Raw genomic sequence first — 17,043 nt, forward strand, 5'->3', positions numbered from 1 at the left:
CCAGTATGAGATATTTAATTTGGAGGCAAGAAATGCAAAGGATATATATACCCCATTACCCTCATATCCATGACCTCACTCAAAATGGGGCATTATTCAGGTTCCCTCCCCCACCTAAAGTGGGCTGGCTCTGGGGCCTACAATTTGAGTTTTCACTCTCTCAACTCCTAATTGGGATTCACCTAAGAAAAAAAGGACCTAAAGTTATGTGACCATTGTGCTTGAACACTAGGACCATGAATCACAGAAACATGTTAGGGTAAGATATGAGGTAGGCTCTCCTGGATACTCAAAGCATTAAGATATCCCCCTCCCCCCAACACCCCATCTCTGCCAGTTACATGTATATAAACATGAACCAGAAACTAGCACACAAGCAGCCAATCAAGTCTGGTCAGGGGGTGAGTCTTATGGAAGTTGGTATTGATGTACTTCACAAATGAGAATAAGTTGGGAAATATTAGTGCAATTTGATCACCGAGGGGTGATTTATAAAGATATTCCAATAGTAAACAAAATTACAGCATTTTGCCTTTTTTTTTAAATGGCACCCATTAAAGACAGTCAAAATGAGACACATATTCAGTACTTTAAAAACTCATGGACAACAATGAATTAAAAGGCACTTAAAATCTAGTTTTTCACTACCACTTGAAAAAAAAAACTACGTGGTAGCAGTTTCTAAAACCCATCCTAGTTGATAAGGAATGATTAGTGTTGGCACCAGAGGCTCCCACTTGCAAATGGTAGTGAAGGAATCAGTCCACAGGACATATTTTAGCCAGGGCTGTCTTCCACTCTTGCCCTCCAGCCTTGTGTGGCCAAATGGTGGTATGCCCACATAGGAACAGGCTTTGGATCACAAGCTCTGGTTTATCAAGAGGCAGTCTAGATGAGACTTCTCATGGTTTGTACTACAGAAATCCATTTCCACTTCATGTGAAAAGGATAGTGTCAAAGAGTGAGATTACCCAGTAAGTAGCTTGGTAGCCACCATTTCACTTTACCCCTATAGTTCTTAAGAGCATCCTAAGTGTGTGGATATGGGGAAAGCTGGGCTTAAGGAGATATGCTAAAAAAGGAATAGTGTTTGTGACTATTTACAGCAAACTCAAGTTTGACACTGGTCTTACCAAATTGGCCTGCAAAGTTGCTGACCTATTGGCCTTCCTAATTCCTCAAGTGCTTCAGGTTCCCATTCCTGCCTCCTGCCTCCACCACCACCACCACCAGTGAGACATCTGACTGGAAGTCAGTGAACAGAATTCAACGTTGGCACATGGATGAAAGGTTGAGGCAAAAGACCAATGGGTTATCTAGTAAACAATAAAAAACTACCTACCCACACAATTTTCCCAGGCCAATATAAGAAATTATTTCAAGACCTAAGTCGTCACTTGCTTCTGCTGGCCCAGTATGTGTGGATACTGCCCTGAGTGTTTGGAAGGTGGGTAGCCACCAATATTAGAGCCAGGAGAGTGCCCAGACACTTATCACCCTGGTTGACCTATCTCCACAACCCATGATTCTACCTCCCAGAGCCCTTGAGAGAAGACCCAAGGAAGGATTCTTGGGCTTGCATTAAAACCACCTTGCTGTCAATGAAGGTTTGACAGGATCCAATAGGTGTTACTAAGAAAAAAGTGCTTTTGCAAAAGGGCAGGTTAGAAGAGGGAGGTAATATGAATATTCTTTTGAAAAACTCATACCCATCTGCTTATCAATACCCAAAAGGCTGAGGCCACCCAAGGTACTATTTGGTCCATGGAATACTGAGTGGAGAAGGCAGCCAGGATGAGGAGGCACCCTCACTGCCTGACTCCTTGGAGCAATTATCCATCCTTTTCAGCTGGGGGAGTGTCAAAGAGCCGGGCTGCCTTCTTGCACAGCAGAGAGAACCAGTAGATCTGGGGAGCCACGAGGAAGGCATTGGCCACATTGCAGAAGAAAGGGATCTTGAATGGCACTTGGAACAGGCTTAGTCTCTGCTGTTGGCCATAGGACCAGTACATGAAGGGGAAAAGAAGGATCCGACAGCTAAAGAAGGTGGTCAGCGTGAGAATTCCGTTCACCTTGTACAAAAGGGTGTGCTGCTTCTTTAGCTGCAAAAGAAGAGGAAAAGAGAATGCAGGGTCACCAAGAGGTTGGGCCATCAGGGAATGACTAGCCCAAGTCCCACAGCAGTAAAGGCCAAGTGTCTAGCTTGGAAAAGATGATTGGGCACTGCCACACACACAAATGTGTGTGTGTGTATATATATACACACACATATAATGTATATATGTATATGCATATAGCCTCATAAGTTTTCCAGTAATGATGTTGAATTTGACCTAAGCCACCCAACTGACAGGAGCACAGGAACAGTGGATGAAAAAATCCATGGCTAGAAAAACACACACACATAAAGAACTGTATCAAATTTGAATCAAACGTACAATTTTGTCTCCACTAGCTTGGAAGACCAACTGACCTTTAAGTCTGTTCAAGGGTCTCCTATCCCACTATTCCTAGCACTAAGAGATTTCTCCAAACCCCACGATCTGACAAGGAAAAGCAGAGTCCGTATCCTCCGCACTATTTCTGCCATTTTATCCATACATGCCTGAATCAGAACTCTGCCCAGCGACACAAATGGAGTGCTCAGTTCTGCCGTGAAGATGCAGCCAACAAAGAAGTCCCCCAGGTCTCCCCTAAGCCTCTGTAGATGAAAAGAGGAAAAAGGAAAATAAGACATGGAGGCTAAGGAACCACCAGAAGGAAAATTCTAACTAGGGCTGTCGAAAAGGGTAACCATGAGAGACCATGGATAGAAAGGGAAATGCTAAATGGATACGTGTAGACCCATGTAACACTCTGCTGCTTCCATAGCAATGGCACTTTGCTTGTCAAATACCTAGGATCCGAAGGCAACTTCAGATCTGCTGATTGCATCACACACCAAGCTTTTTCTGAATTTCAATGTCAGCCAGAAAGAACTCTGCAGCCTACTTTTGGGTATCTAACTTAGTCATGCCAAGGGCACTTAGCCAGTACAGTTCAACAAAATATGTGCCAGGCCTGGTGCTAGATGTTAGGGAGACTTCTTAAAGAATGTACTGCACTCTACCTCTACTTTCATCTTTTCAAAAAAGTAGCATAGCATAGTAGAATAGCACCACTTAGTACCACTGAGTGAGGTATGTAAACTCTTAGAGCCCCAGTTTCTTCATCTATGATAGAGGGCTAACAATTCCTGATTACTTCTAATCATTTCTAATTATTAGGAGAAAGCTATGAGCTTTTAAATCAAGCGACTGTCACCTGGTAGGCACTCAGAAATTACTAATTTCCTCTGTGCCTTCCCATCTCTCTTCCTTGTTAGGGTTTTTACGGGAAAATGGATCTGGGGAGAAATTAGGAGGCTATTTACTTTGCGAGTGTCCTTTTGTGACATCAAAATAAAGCGTACAGTAATCTCTGGCACTGTAGTAGAGCAAATAACCAGCTGACTGAGCTACTCTCATTTTTTAAAAACAATTTTTATGTCATTTTGTATTTTATATTTTTATATTGTATGAACTAAAGACAGAACCTTTGGCAAAGGCTAGGGAATCACAAAGGGCTGGAGGGTTGCTGGCAAAGGAGATCAGAAACATTTCAGATTTAATTTTTCTACATGATTTGCCTGGGAGATTTAACTGCAGAAGTGCTATCATGAGGAGACATGAGTGCAGTAGGGAAGCAAAGGAAAAGGGGGCAATCCTGACTCCTAAGTATTGGTCAGGATACCCAGTTCAACAGGAGAAATGAGTGACCAATGCTGCTGTGGCTATGTCCTGGGAGGCCATACCTGTGTAACTGGCACTAGGACCAACAGAATGGCCATGTGGTGCGTGATCATGAGGCGGTTTTTACTTAGGAAGTTTCGAAAAATGGTGAGGGAGTGTCTGCGGTTCGGTTCTCTGGTTCGGTACCATTCACAGAGGTACATGGCGTAGATGTCATAGACCATGTATGGAATCAAAAACCAGACATATTCTCGGGCAAGCCAGTGCCTGAAAGAAAGCATATGAGTGGTCCATGAAATAATTATGGATATCAATTGCCAAGGCTCAAAGCTAACTTCTCAAACACATTCCCTTCAGCTTTGTATTAATCAGCTCTTTTTACTCCAAATACTTTACAATGAAGATGCTGAAACTGATAAATAAGGATAGTAAACAATTTTCTGTAAATTACAGAGCAAACGTGCAAGTGTCAAAGGCAGAAAGCAGGAATTCACTCAACACCATGTGTTTAAGTGACTAGCTGTCACTATTTGCCTGACTTAGCTACTCAATTGTAATGGATTTTCTGGCATTTTGTGATATAAAATGACTAATATGGTTATCTATACCAATGATTCAACAGCCCCACCAAGAAACTGGTTTGGAAAGTGTCCCAAATCCCAATCCAATATTTCCAGTTTAGCTCCACTCGTTACTCAACAGTTGGGAGTTTCCTCTTGCATCTGCTTGTAACCCCACTCTAGGAGTTTCTGGCAAGCAACCCTGGTCATTTTCTTTACAGTTCTATGGCTAATCCCAATTCCACTCATTAAGAAAAATATGTCTGGAAATAAGCCCGGAGCTCAAGAGTACCTTACAGCACTCGCATATCAAAAGAGAAGGTGGGACAAAAGACAGTGTTCCTTTTATTTGTCTAAAATCAATATTTGCTGAGTGGAAATGATAGTTTATCACTGCCCTAGAGCCAATTAGAAGGAAAGTCTGTAATTTCTATAATTTAATTCCCAAATGATAAATCATAATTCTGCAGAAAACTCATGAGGAAAAAAACACCTAAACTGAATGTACTATACTGGAAAGGATCAGAGTCACTAAATCAGCAAATTTTCATTGAGCATCCATGTGTTAGATAGAAGAAACAATTTAGTTTTATGGGTCTCAGTTTCAAACTACTGTGAAAATCAGAATCACCTGCAATGCTTGTTAAGGACTCCACCTCCCAAAGACTCTAAGTGGTTTGCTCATAGCCCTGAAATCTGTAGTTGTAACTTTGTCTCAGGTGATTTCCTAAGTAGCTAGTCCACAAACTGCAACATTGGGAATATACTCTGTAAGAGTGCCCTTCAAGTTTCTGTTCCTGAGCATTTACCAAAGCATAACTCAAGAATGAATAAACAAAGAAACAGGCAAACAAAGAATGGCAAGAGTGTGTGTGTGTGTGTGTGTGTGTGTGTGTGTGTGTGTGTGTGTCTTTTACATATACAAATGAATGAATTAGTCAAGTTCCATTTAGGCAAAAAGATGCAATCTTAATTCTACTGCCGGGCTATGGTCTTCATCACTTTCTTGAAACAATTCCAAGTTAAATGACTATGAAGAGCTACTAAAAGCTGAGCTGGAATATAACTGGCCACTCCCCTTGAGTGGAATCTAAGGTTTTAATATTTTGTACACAGTACCGATTGAATAAGATCTGAAATTGTGGCTGTTTGGTAGAATTCTCTGAAGATTTATTAGCAAGATCTAGATTATAATATTAACTACCACTTGCCTGGGATTTAGCTTTTTTTATAAAATGAAGATAACAATCCTTGACTTACTTCCCTGACAAAGTTATTGTGAAGATTAAAAAACTAAAAGTGTGAAAGTCCTTTTAAACGTAAAAAATACTATCCAACTACAAATGCTTAAATTAAGAAAATTGCCTAGAGCTGTCCTTTTAGAGATCAGGATCTCTTTAAGAGTCCGATAAAATCCTTGGCCCTACACTACATTCTGCATATAATTTGAGGGGATTTATAGGTACACCTTCGTTCCTATCTATAGACATCCTACATAAAAGCATAAAATGAAAAGGCATATAATAGAAAAATATTTGAGTGTATAAGAGCCTAACAGCTGTTTTTTTTTTTTTTTAAGAGATGATCTAGGTGCCGTTAGAGCATCCATGTGAAGATGGAGGGCACAGAAATGAGTCTGTCTCCATTTTGCAATCAGAGAATCTAAGACGTAAAGATACACAAAAGAAGAACCTGAAAACCAAAACTCAGGTTTTGCTACACCATGCTCAAGCCACTAAAACACACCGTTTCTAAGAAGAAAACACAACAGTGGTGCTGTATAACTGAAAGTTAATAGTGTATAAATATCCTTTTCTGAACTGTATAGCTGCTTGCCCTCGTGTCAGCTCAAGATAGTGCTGAGGAGCCACATTTATCTTAATATTTGCAGAAGGGACTGGTTTTAAGTTTAATCTGACAAACCGGAGCAGTGAGGGAGCTTGCCTCATGATCACAAAATGCTCGAGTAAAATAAAAATTGAATCTGGCCAAGCAAATGCTATTAGCGTTTGGTGTATGCAATCAAAGTCACTTGACCTGTCTCCTCTCAGCATCCATAATGGATCGTTGAGAACTGGTTTTGTCTACAAAGAGGCATAAGAAGATAAGCACGAAAATCATGATGGCAAGATTAATCCCAGGTAAGATGCAGATGCTATGTGCAGGCCTCAGTGTGACAGATGACCCACTCAGGTCCTTCTCCCATTCCAGTCTCAACAGGTGAAAAGAGAGACACTTTGCAGAGTCAGCATGACAAAAAGATCAGGCTCATACTTTCCCTATATATTTGACTAGAGCTCTTCAATTTAATAGGGAGAAAGTAACAGTGGTTCTAGGAAGACAGGTGAAAAAAAAATGGCTTCGAAAACAAAACACCACCATTGCTCAGGTCTAAATATTATACAAAGCAGATCACCCTGGTCTTTATGGTTTGTTTCACTAGATGCGCATTCCCTGACGGGCCTCTGAACTGAGAGCTCTAACACACATACAAGTCAGTTTTCTGGAAGCACTAGAAACCTCTTCACCACCTCTAGAAAATTCAGAGGAAAGACAAGAGCAGCATTTGTAAGGAAAGTGGTAGTGGATTTGTTCCTTTCCATAGGAAGGCTTTGCTAACCACACTGCACATATCTTGGCTAACAAATGCTCCAGAGCAGGACCCCAGTGAGATCACTTAAAAGAACCAAAAGCCACACTCTTGCTTCTGAATAATTTTCCAAGTTCATAAAGAACTTGGATCAATGGACCATACTGTCTTCTCACATGCCACCTTAGATCAGGTTTAGACTCTGTCATTCTCTAGCATTTCTTCAATTTACTTTCTCCTAAGGTAGCCATGCTGAAATAGGTAAGGAGAGGAGGCGGGCACTAATTATGATGCCCAAATTTTCCCATTAATCGGCTATCCAATAGCATGTGCTGATAAAGAACTAGTGCCTGCGAGCCACTAAAATGTGCAAACTTCGAAAAAGTTCGGCACTGATATTTGTGTTTCTTTCACCTGGCATTGGATGTTACCTGTCGGTGACCACGTTTCTACAGGAGCAGATGATGACGATCCCTGACCCGGTGGCTAATATAGCCTGCGCTGAAGAAACCACCCTAAAGAGCAGCAGAAAAAGAAAGGGGTGGGGGGGAAATCAGTGCAGTCCCATGGACAGAATAAAGCCAAAACTCTTCAACCTTACTTTTCTTTAGGCTGCCAGCGCCAGGAAGAAATTAGTAGGGCCGCCGCCGCGCTCCCGACCCCCAGGGCAGCTAGCAGATGTGGGGAGCAGGATTCCTTCCCCATCCTGACCAGCGTGGACAGCCCTTCGACCTGCTCCCCTCTCCCTCCAGGACAGGACGCACAGGGAGTTTCCAGAGCCCAGGCCAGCGCCGCAGAGAGGGGCAAGCAACCAGGAGGCAGCCCCCTCGCTTCCTGTCGCCCCCCCCCTTTCCGCCCTCACTCCACGCAGGGCAGGGCGCAGCCGGGTCGGGGAGCTGTGCAGCCCGTGCGCGGCTGGGTGGGGCGGGCGGCGCCGGCCTCGCAGCGTACCTGGTGCTGATCATCACGCAATCGTGGTCGGAGCGTTCGGGCCACGCGCGGCGCAGCCACCAGGTGCAGAGCACGAAGAGCCCCGCGAAGAAGAGTGAGCCCCAGGCCAGCAACAGCAGCATGGGTGCTCAGGGCTCGGCGCCTCGCTAGGCGCTCTCGGCAAGGCTCAGGTCGGCTCCGCGCGGCTCCGAGACTGGCGCGGCCCGCCCGCCCCTATTTCTACCCTCCACCCTCCACCCCCGCCTGGCCAGTCGTAACTCTGGCAGTCGCCCAGCGCTGGCTCCAAGCCTGCAGCGCCACTCTCCGCGTGACCAGGCCGGCGGCAGCGATAGGCGCTGGCTGGCCGGCCGGGGCGGGGTCTCGCCGCTGCCGCCCGGAGGCCGCGAGGCTCCCCCGGATTCCCCCGGCCGGCCGGCAAGCGGACCGCGGAGGCCAGCTGCTGCCCGAACCCGGGGCCGCGGCGCGTTCGGCCCAGAGGGTTCCTAGCACGCCGACATTGCGCCCCGGACAAGCGGCCAGCCACTGTCCGCCGCCGTTCTCCGAACCGCCGCCTGGCCGAGGCAGTGGCGGGAAGGGTCGAGGCTCTCGGGACTTCTGTTCCGTCGCCTCGGACACCTCCCCTTCCCTCGGGGACCAGCGTGAAAGATGAAATGCCCTGCACCTGCCACAGCCCTCCTCTCCTCCCCTGCCCTGGGAGGAGGGACGGGGTGAGGGCAGAGCCCACCGAAAAAGCCAGGTAGGAAAATGGACTTAGTCGAGACTCTCTACCATCAGTGTGAGGCGAGCCCTCCAGGCACGAACAGTGCCTGGTGCGAATGGTGCGGTGGGCATCTCTCTTTGGGGGAATGAAGGAGAAGGCTAGTGAGCTTGTGGCAATCTGCTTTTCTGTGACCTGGTTTATCTACTGTGCACTCTTGCTTTCAAATAGGATTGTGAAGGAAATGATCTTTCTGCAGGCCAAAGATGGCTTTTCCACGTCTTGCCAACTGTTGCAGTTTCTCCAGAGGGCGTCGCTCGGAAAAACATTAAATCCTGCTACAGAATCCAGCAGTTCCTCTCTCAAACTCCATATCGCGATGGAATTTCCTATCTATAGATTTTCTGTGGTACTGTGCGGTGCTACCTCTTGGCTTTGGGTCAAGGTACTACCCAGTCTCGGTGATTGTTTTGGTGTTGATGTTGACAATGGTTCTTATTTAAAAGTTCCCGGCCAGGTGCCCTAAATTTCAGTGGGCTGGAATCTGTTCATTTTCGGCACCAATCACATGGGCCAATACAATAACTTAAGTTTTACCAGCTTCTCTCCCTCTTAGGAGTTACCCAAGTTTTACTTTGCTTTGGTCTATATCTTTCTCAGCTAAAAAATGTGGGGAGAAATACAATTCATTTATGTCTACTGCACCTGAAAAGTACAATGGAGCTCTTCAAGTCACCATAATGCAAAATGCTGACAAAAGCCCCATAAGAGGACTCTATCTGGAACAGCCCCTCTCAGCCACTTTGGGCCATGCTTTCCTCATTTGTGAAATGAAGAGGCTGAATTACAAGCTCTTTAAGTCTCTTCCAGCTCTAATTTTTAAAGATTATATGACTTTTATAAAGTAACATGATTTCTGTTAGATGCCAATTAAATTTCTCTACCATGGCAGTTACTGGTGTAGAAGCAGCTATAGAGTAAACACAGCTTTTAACATCTTCCTTTATGTTGTTAAGCTGAGGGATTAGCCAACATGTATAAGGCAGAAAACCCAAAGAAGAGTCTGAAGTTGAATTTTCCACTTAGGGCAACATCTCTAACTTCCAAATTTACTGCTAACATTCTCGGTGAGCTGAGAGAGACACTTCAGTTTGGTAGCAAGGTATCTGGCCAGTACAAAGCTTTCTGTATTTTCACATTTGCATGTGGACAAAGGCCAGCTATCCATAAACTTTCCATTCTCTCCAGAAGATCAAATCCTTGTGCATCCACTTTTTATTTCCTACCTATTTATCCCAGTCACCTTGAGCTCCAGATTTTCCAGAGAGAGGGAAGTGATTACAAGTCCTCCTTGCCTTCTCTCCTTAATGGGATCAGCAACGTGCACCAAGGATGCTAACACTATTAGGCGGTGAGAACCAATCTATACCCTATGCAACAAGTTGTTTGTGTAACTCCTAAGGAGTCTATGAGAAGAAAACAAGACAGATGGTTCACGTATAGAAAATAGCAAGTAAAATCAGTTTCCAGTGCCATATTCATGAAGTCACCAGAATGTTTAGGTTGAATCACCAGAAAGCCAACAAACATAAACATGAACGTTGACTTTTCAAGGGATCAAACCCCTGTGGGCAAATGATAAAGCCAAATAAAAAGCACCAAGCCTTTTGGACAGAAACTTCTACTCACCCTTCAGAAGCCTTGAGTCAAATGCTTTCTCTCCCAAGAAGATTTCTATTTACTTGTATCTCCAGGCAGATTTATAAATTCATTTTCTCACCTGTTTTTATTTGTATGTTAGCTCTTTGAAACAGGACCATGTCTTTTCTTTTTCCCGGGTTAGGCCCAGCACATTGTAAGTGCTCAAGAAATATTTGATACTTTTTAAGCTAATGTTTATTGAGTATTTACTATGTGCCAGGCACTATGTCAAACATTTTGCATGCATTATCTCATTGGGTCCTCACGAAAAATCTAGTATCCTCACTGTGTGTGTGTCAGCAAAATGAGACCCAGAGAAATTAAAATATTGCCCAAAGTCATTGCTGATGGCAGAGTTGGGATTTGAATTCAGTACTTTCCACCTTCAAGGTCAATTTGCTTAATGACTATACTGCTTTCAAATTTGATAAGCAAGGAGAGAGTAATTCTTTTTTCACAATGTAGTTTCTGATTAATAACCACTGTTCCTACTATTTACTCACAAATATAAATGTGTGGGTGGGGTTTATGGGATCTGGTGCTGCTGTTATTAACATCATTTTATATATACATAACTTTATAATCTTTCAAAGCAGTTTCACATATATTATCTCACTTGGTTCTCAAAGTATCCCAGTGAGTTAGGTGAAAATATTATCATTTTATAGATGAAGAAATTTAAGTGCAGAACGGTAAACTGACTTGCCACCTTATGAAGTGGCCAGTCGCAAGTAAGAACATGGGGCTCCCGATTCATGTTCCAGGGTGATTTTAACTACTTCATGCTGTAGGGTTGGGATTTAAGGAGTTTTTAATTACATTTCTTGTGTGAGTTTCAAGAGTAAAGTTTGGGTTACCAGATGTTAGGATAAGCCTCATTTACCAAATCAGAGTCTCACCCCTTGAACAGGAATTTATAAAGCTCCAAGTTTTGGAGGGCTATGATGGGATTGCTCAGTGGTTTCTTCTGCCACTGAGGTATATGATCCTGCTTTTTGGTCTCCATCTCTGTCATTACTTTCGGCTCAAATCTAGAAACCAAGAGGGGATAGGATGCAGAAGTGTCCCCATGTCTGCTCCCCAGTTTTCCAGCCTTAAACTGAAAATACTATATTTACTTTTAAAATACACAAGTGAATGTCATTGAGATATGTGATATGTGGGCTGCTATCCTTGATCAAAGACATTTTCTTATTCAGAAAAATGCACCTACATTTTTTTTTAGGAAAAACAATTTAGTTTGAAAAATGATTGAGAATCACACATGAAACACCTTCATATTTAGCTCCAGAATTGTAGAGAACTTGGATGTCTCCATCCACTCACCTACTTAAAAAAATCAGAGCAGAGAAAATGAAATGATTCTGAAATAAAAAAATTTTTGTTTAGATCTGTACTTTATTTCTGTATTAGAGACATCTGGAAGCAGAGACAGAGGAAGAAGGAGGGCAAAAAGAGAAATGCAGTGATGAGAAGAGACATGGAGAAAAAGCACAGGAAGAATATCCATTGGAAAAGACTGTTTTGTACTGGCCAGATACCTTGCTACCAATGTACAGTTATGGTGGGGGGAGGGGCAAGATACACCCTTAGGCACAGGAAAATGGACATAGAGATACAGACCCGGAGATTGGAATTCACAACAAGTGAACAAAAGAAAAAGGGCTGTAAGACATAAAGAAAGATAAAATGAGGTGTACAAAGAAAAAGAAAGTGACAGCCTTCTATGGAACATCATTCTCTTCAGGCTAGCATCAACAAAAGCCATATTACATTTGAAGATACATGGCACGAATAAGGATGCAACTTGTTCTTAGGACTTAGAATGTGGTGAGGAGGAAATTAATGGCCTCTTTTTTGTCCTGCATTTTGCATTCCATAAAACACTCTATCAATATGGTCTTGCACTGATATCTGTATATGTGTTTCCTTGTAGACTGCATACCTCTGATGGGTAGATAGGGCCTGTGGGTCCAGGAGGCAGCCATGGCATACAGCACTGTGGTCTAGGATTACAGGACCTGAGCTTCAGTCCTACTCTGCTATACATAAGTTGTGTGACATGGGACAACTATTTAACCTCCCTGTAAAATGGGGATTCTTCTACTTACCTTGCAGGGTGACCATGAGGATTAGATGAGATAGTTTCAAAAAAATATATGAACTATGTGCTGGGCACAGGCCAGGGACTACTTTTCTTTATTTTGTTATCTCTGCAGCATAGTTACTTGCTGTTAAGCTTCTGAATAAATAGCCATTGGATTGAAGATACCCTGGGCCTGGCCTTAGCCAGCTTTCAGACTGCAGCTTCCTCAATTTTATCCTGGACTGTTTGCAAAGGCAAACTGTAAGTCTAAGAACCACAGTCACACCCCAAGCACATGGCTTCTATAAACAGTGACCACAGCTGCATACCACAGGGAAGTCCACTCTTGTACACAATGATAACGACTCCTGTCAATAAAAAACTATAATTTACACAAAGGACTGATTATATAGTATTTGCCTTTGTGTATTGCTTTATATTTTTCAAAGCACTTTCAAATACACACTTCGTTTCTATAAATGCAAAAATTTGCTTGTTTGCCATTGGTCACACCTAACTAAAAGAGTGTGAGTTCTAAATTCAAGTTTAAAAAAATATTCAAGGACATCAAACCATTAAAGAAATTATCTTTGAAATAAGTTAGAACCAGCAAATAACTGTGAACAAATTCAGCTGCCTTCCTGAATGATCAGATCAGTCATTTTTAGTGTCTTCGTGTCTCATAAGTAATTCCATAAAAGCTTTTCGTGGCTTAATTCAGAAGATTTTTTTTTTTGGTTTTCTGATTATACAAGTAATATGTTAAAAAGTAAAACATGCCTATTACGGAAATTAATAATCACAATTGATGCCATCACTGAGAGATATTACTCTCTGATATTAGCATTGGTACAATTCTTCCCAGCCTTCTTTATATGTGTTTATTATATATTTGACATTATGCTTTAAATTAATTGAACATTAATATTTCACTTATAAGCATTTTCAATGTTATTAAAATTCTCAGAAACCTCATTTTTAGTGTCAAGTAATTTGATATTTGAATTATAGATTATCTTTCAAAGTCAGTTATTACTGGTTTTAAAAGGAATTCTTAACTGGGGGAAAGTAGATTTGTTCTGGCAACTTTAACCTTAAAAATATTAAGATTCTCATCCTTATTAGCACTCAGTTTCTGTCTTTAAAGTGGGCATCATAATATCTATAGAAACCCAAGCTCCTCTTTCAGTATCTAGTTCTTTCTTTTTTACAGACTGAGCTCTATTAACCTGTTTACTAAACTACAATTATGTAGGCGCCTGATACTTGTGAAGAAATGAGTGAAGGAAAGCTATTCTTTGTGAAGCTAAGACTAGTCTTTTACCAGGCACAGCCACTTTCAACCCAAGAGTTAACGTCTCAACAAAATTATAGGTGAAAACCTAAATGGCCAGAAACTAAAAACAATGCAGAGAAAGCTTTTTAGTTACAAAGACTTAAAAGTATTATTTGGGAAGCAATTATATATAGCAACAAGAACCTCAGCCTCAAGTATACGAGCACATGCCTATGTGGCAGCTGAGTGTCACCACTTGTCTGTGACTGACCTCACAAACTATTAATGGTCGGTCTAAAGACTGAATGAACTGTTGAGTTATGAGCCAGGCTGAAATAGGTTTGCCTGCAAGCAGAGCAAATTCTCATGTTGCCAGGTAACGTGACGGAGCTGTCTAGTGTAAGTCTTAGAAGGATTTAGGTTTTAAATACTATTAGTACAAGAGGAAGAAGGACAAGGAGCATTTGCTACTCAAGATTCTGCCACTTTCCTTCTGTTATGTATTATAGAAGTCCATTGTTTCTTTTTGAAGTATCTGTGGCTTGATTGGTTTGTCTTTATATGTCTCTTCTATTTAAATTCTAAGTACCATGTTCACTCAATCTGCTGCTGTCTGACACTCTACTGTAGGGGTCCTAGCCGATATAACAACACATACATAAACACTCAAAAAAGATTTTAACTTTGGAAAGGAAGAAAAATAACTATCATTATTTTCAAACAATATGGTAATTTATCAAGAAAAACTAAGAAAATCAACTGAAATACAGAACAAAGTAATTGAGGTAGGTAGCTGGATAGAAGATCAATGTACAAAAATAAATGGCTTTTCTATAAGCTAGAAATTATCAATTAGAAAATTTAATAGAAAAAAAAGACCATTTACAATGTTGTTTTTTTTAATTTATAAAATCACTAGTTTTAGACCTAACAGGAAATATGCAAGACATAAAAGCCTAAATGGAGAACATGGCCCTAAAGGGAAGACTCAATACTGTAAACATGTCAATTTCCCCCAAATTAATCTATAAATTCAATATAATTCCAATCAGAACCCCAGCATGTTTTTAATGGACTCAATAAGCTCTTTCTAAAATTTAAGTGAATTAGAGATAATATGAAAAAGTAGCCAAGAAATATTTGAATAAAGAACACTGGGGGGAGGAGAGGAATTTACAATACATCAAAACATCCTATAAATTGTTATAATTAATAAAAGTAGAGATAGACCACAATTATTGTAATTGAAACAGTGTAGAAGAAACAAACAGATCAGTGGAACAGAACAGAATCTTGAACCAGACCAACTAAATTTAATCTGTGGCAAGCAAGCACATCATACTTGTGAGGAAACGAAGGACTATGTAAGAAAACCACAGAAACCATTTACCTCCTTTTGGAAAAAATAAAATTAGCCGCATAGTGCTCCCCGCAAATTCAAGTCCACCCAGAACCTCAGAATGTGACTTTTTTTTGGAAATGAAGTCTCTTTGCAGATATAATTAAGGACTGAGATGAGACCATACTGGTTTAGGGTTGGCCCTAAATCCAATGAGAGTATCCTCGTGAGAGACAGAAAAGTACACAGAAACAGAGAAGGTGATGTGAAGATGGAGGGAGATTGGAATAATGTGTTTACAAGCCAAGGAAGGCCAAGGACTGCTGGCAGCCACCAGAAGTAGGGGAGAGGTATGGGACAGCTTCACCTTCAGAGCCTACAAAGAGGAATCAAACCTGCCAACACCTTGACTTCGGACTTCTGACCTTCAGAACTGTGAGAAAATAAATTTTGCTGTCATAATGCACTCACCTGTGGTCATTTGTTATGACAGCCATAGGAACCTAATACAATACCCTGCCACACACCAGACACAAACTGCAGATATATCAGAGGTTAAACATAAAAAGCAACACTATAAATGTATCAGAAGAAAATTTCGAAAAATATTTTTATAATTCAGAGGCTAGAGAAAGCTTTCCCAAACAAGGCATAAAACCCAGATGTCATATAGAAAATGACAGATTTGTGTACATTAAAAACAAAACAAAAACCAGTACATCAAAAGGTACTAGTAACAAGTTAAAAGACAACAATTTAGAAAAAAAATATTTGTACTATATAGCAGAGCAATGGTTAATATCCAGAATAGAGATCCTACAAATTATGAAGAAACACAAATGACCCAAAGAATTACTCAAATGATACAAACCAGAAATACACAGAAGAAATACAAAAGGCTAATAAGAGCTTTATAAGTTAATATTAAAAGACTGATAATATCAGTGTACATAAAGATACAAAGATACAGGTACTTTTTTCAATGCTGGTAGAAATATAAATATGTATTACAAATAGTATTGTTTGTAATAGCAAAAAAATTACAATTGATCTAAATATCCAGTAATAAATTAATAAAATATTTTATGGTATGGTCAAACTATGGAATATGATATAAACATTAAAAGGAGAGACAGGTCAAAATACAAAGATCTCCAGAACATCCTGTTAAAGGGAAAAGAACAGATCACCAAATAATAAGTATAGTGAGATATAACTTATGATTTAAAAAACTATAAATATGGTTGGTACATATACTGCAATATAATCATGCAAAGAAAGGATTGGAAAGAAAAACACCAAATTGTTAACAGTGTTTCCTCTGAGAAGTGTATATATATATACATGTGAGTTTTGTGTGTATATAGGTTGAGGTGAATTAAGAGTGACTTACATTTTCCTGTGTCGTATGAGTTTTTCCAATAAAAACAAGTCATTATTACATAAATATAAAAGAAAAGAAAAATCATAATAAGCACCTAGAAAGTACTGGCTCTGTTAAACCCGCTTAGCTTTCTGTAGAACATCGTTCAGTGTGTACATGCGAGTATTTTGAAATATAGTTAGAAATTTGTTAAAAGCATGCTGCCTTGAAAAATAACATAAAAGGTGATATTATTAAAAACATGATATACATATAACATGCTTTGGGTGTCATTATTTTTTAAAATGTCAGTGTCCTGTAAGCTCTTGGAAAGCAATGGTTTTGATTTTTCCAAGATTTTTCCCTGCCATAACAGGACCTAACTCAGGAGGTCAGAGAGGCAGAAGAGTAAAAGCAACATAGCAGACTTTGGTGTCAGTCAAGCAGGCCAATACTTAGCTGAGTGACCTTGGCTCCTCATCCTGCTTACTCTCCTACCTACCTCAAGGATTATGGTAAAGACTAAGAAATAACATAGATGAAAACATTTAAGTTATGCAAATGCACTGTATTGTATTAGTCCCTAAAACCACTATTGTTTAGCATAGTGGATTATATATACCCTTAAAAGCTAAATTCTAAACTCAACAGATAAATGCCTAAGCAAGGACAGTGAAGGCAAAGAAAAAGGAATTGAGAATAAGCAAGTA

The 17,043-nt window shown here is 40.7% G+C and overlaps 2 protein-coding genes across 6 annotated transcripts; one reads left to right on the forward strand and one right to left on the reverse strand.

Annotated features, from left to right (window-relative positions):
* Positions 1-389: 389 nt before the first annotated feature.
* On the reverse strand, positions 390-8,120 carry TLCD3A (TLC domain containing 3A). Of its 5 annotated transcripts, XM_039886237.1 has the most exons (5): positions 7,872-8,091; positions 7,352-7,435; positions 3,833-4,037; positions 2,606-2,701; positions 390-2,102 (listed from the first exon to the last, which is right to left on the reverse strand). In XM_039886237.1, the coding sequence occupies exons 1-5, from the start codon at positions 7,991-7,993 to the stop codon at positions 1,833-1,835; spliced, it is 777 nt and encodes a 258-aa protein (XP_039742171.1). In that variant the 5' UTR covers positions 7,994-8,091; the 3' UTR covers positions 390-1,832. The 5 variants fall into 5 exon arrangements, with proteins under 5 accessions (XP_039742171.1, XP_039742172.1, XP_039742174.1 ...); XM_039886238.1 differs by lacking the exon at positions 2,606-2,701 and having other exon boundaries at positions 7,872-8,099; XM_039886240.1 differs by lacking the exons at positions 2,606-2,701; positions 3,833-4,037 and having other exon boundaries at positions 1,966-2,102; positions 7,872-8,116.
* Positions 7,992-16,607, forward strand: LOC120621184 (uncharacterized). The gene is made up of 4 exons (XM_039886539.1): positions 7,992-8,009; positions 8,204-8,607; positions 8,800-9,013; positions 11,683-16,607. The coding sequence occupies exons 1-4, from the start codon at positions 7,992-7,994 to the stop codon at positions 11,860-11,862; spliced, it is 816 nt and encodes a 271-aa protein (XP_039742473.1). The 3' UTR covers positions 11,863-16,607.
* The last annotated feature ends 436 nt before the right edge of the window (positions 16,608-17,043 follow it).

This window comes from Pteropus medius, unplaced genomic scaffold (genome assembly GCF_902729225.1).
Source record: "Pteropus medius unplaced genomic scaffold, Ma_sr-lr_union100, whole genome shotgun sequence".
Taxonomy (NCBI): Eukaryota; Metazoa; Chordata; class Mammalia; order Chiroptera; family Pteropodidae; genus Pteropus; species Pteropus medius.

Coding starts and splice junctions, on each gene's coding strand:
- LOC120621184 (XM_039886539.1), top strand. Junction 8,608..8,799: donor GAGCCCACCGAAAAAGCCAG/GTAGGAAAATGG, acceptor GCTTTCAAATAG/GATTGTGAAGGAAATGATCT. Junction 9,014..11,682: donor CCTCTTGGCTTTGGGTCAAG/GTACTACCCAGT, acceptor TTTCTGTATTAG/AGACATCTGGAAGCAGAGAC.
- TLCD3A (XM_039886237.1), bottom strand. CDS start 7,993: ATGCTGCTGTTGCTGGCCTGGGGCTCACTCTTCTTCGCGGGGCTCTTC. Junction 7,436..7,871: donor TGCGTGATGATCAGCACCAG/GTACGCTGCGAG, acceptor GCTGCTCTTTAG/GGTGGTTTCTTCAGCGCAGG. Junction 4,038..7,351: donor AGAAACGTGGTCACCGACAG/GTAACATCCAAT, acceptor GCTTTCTTTCAG/GCACTGGCTTGCCCGAGAAT.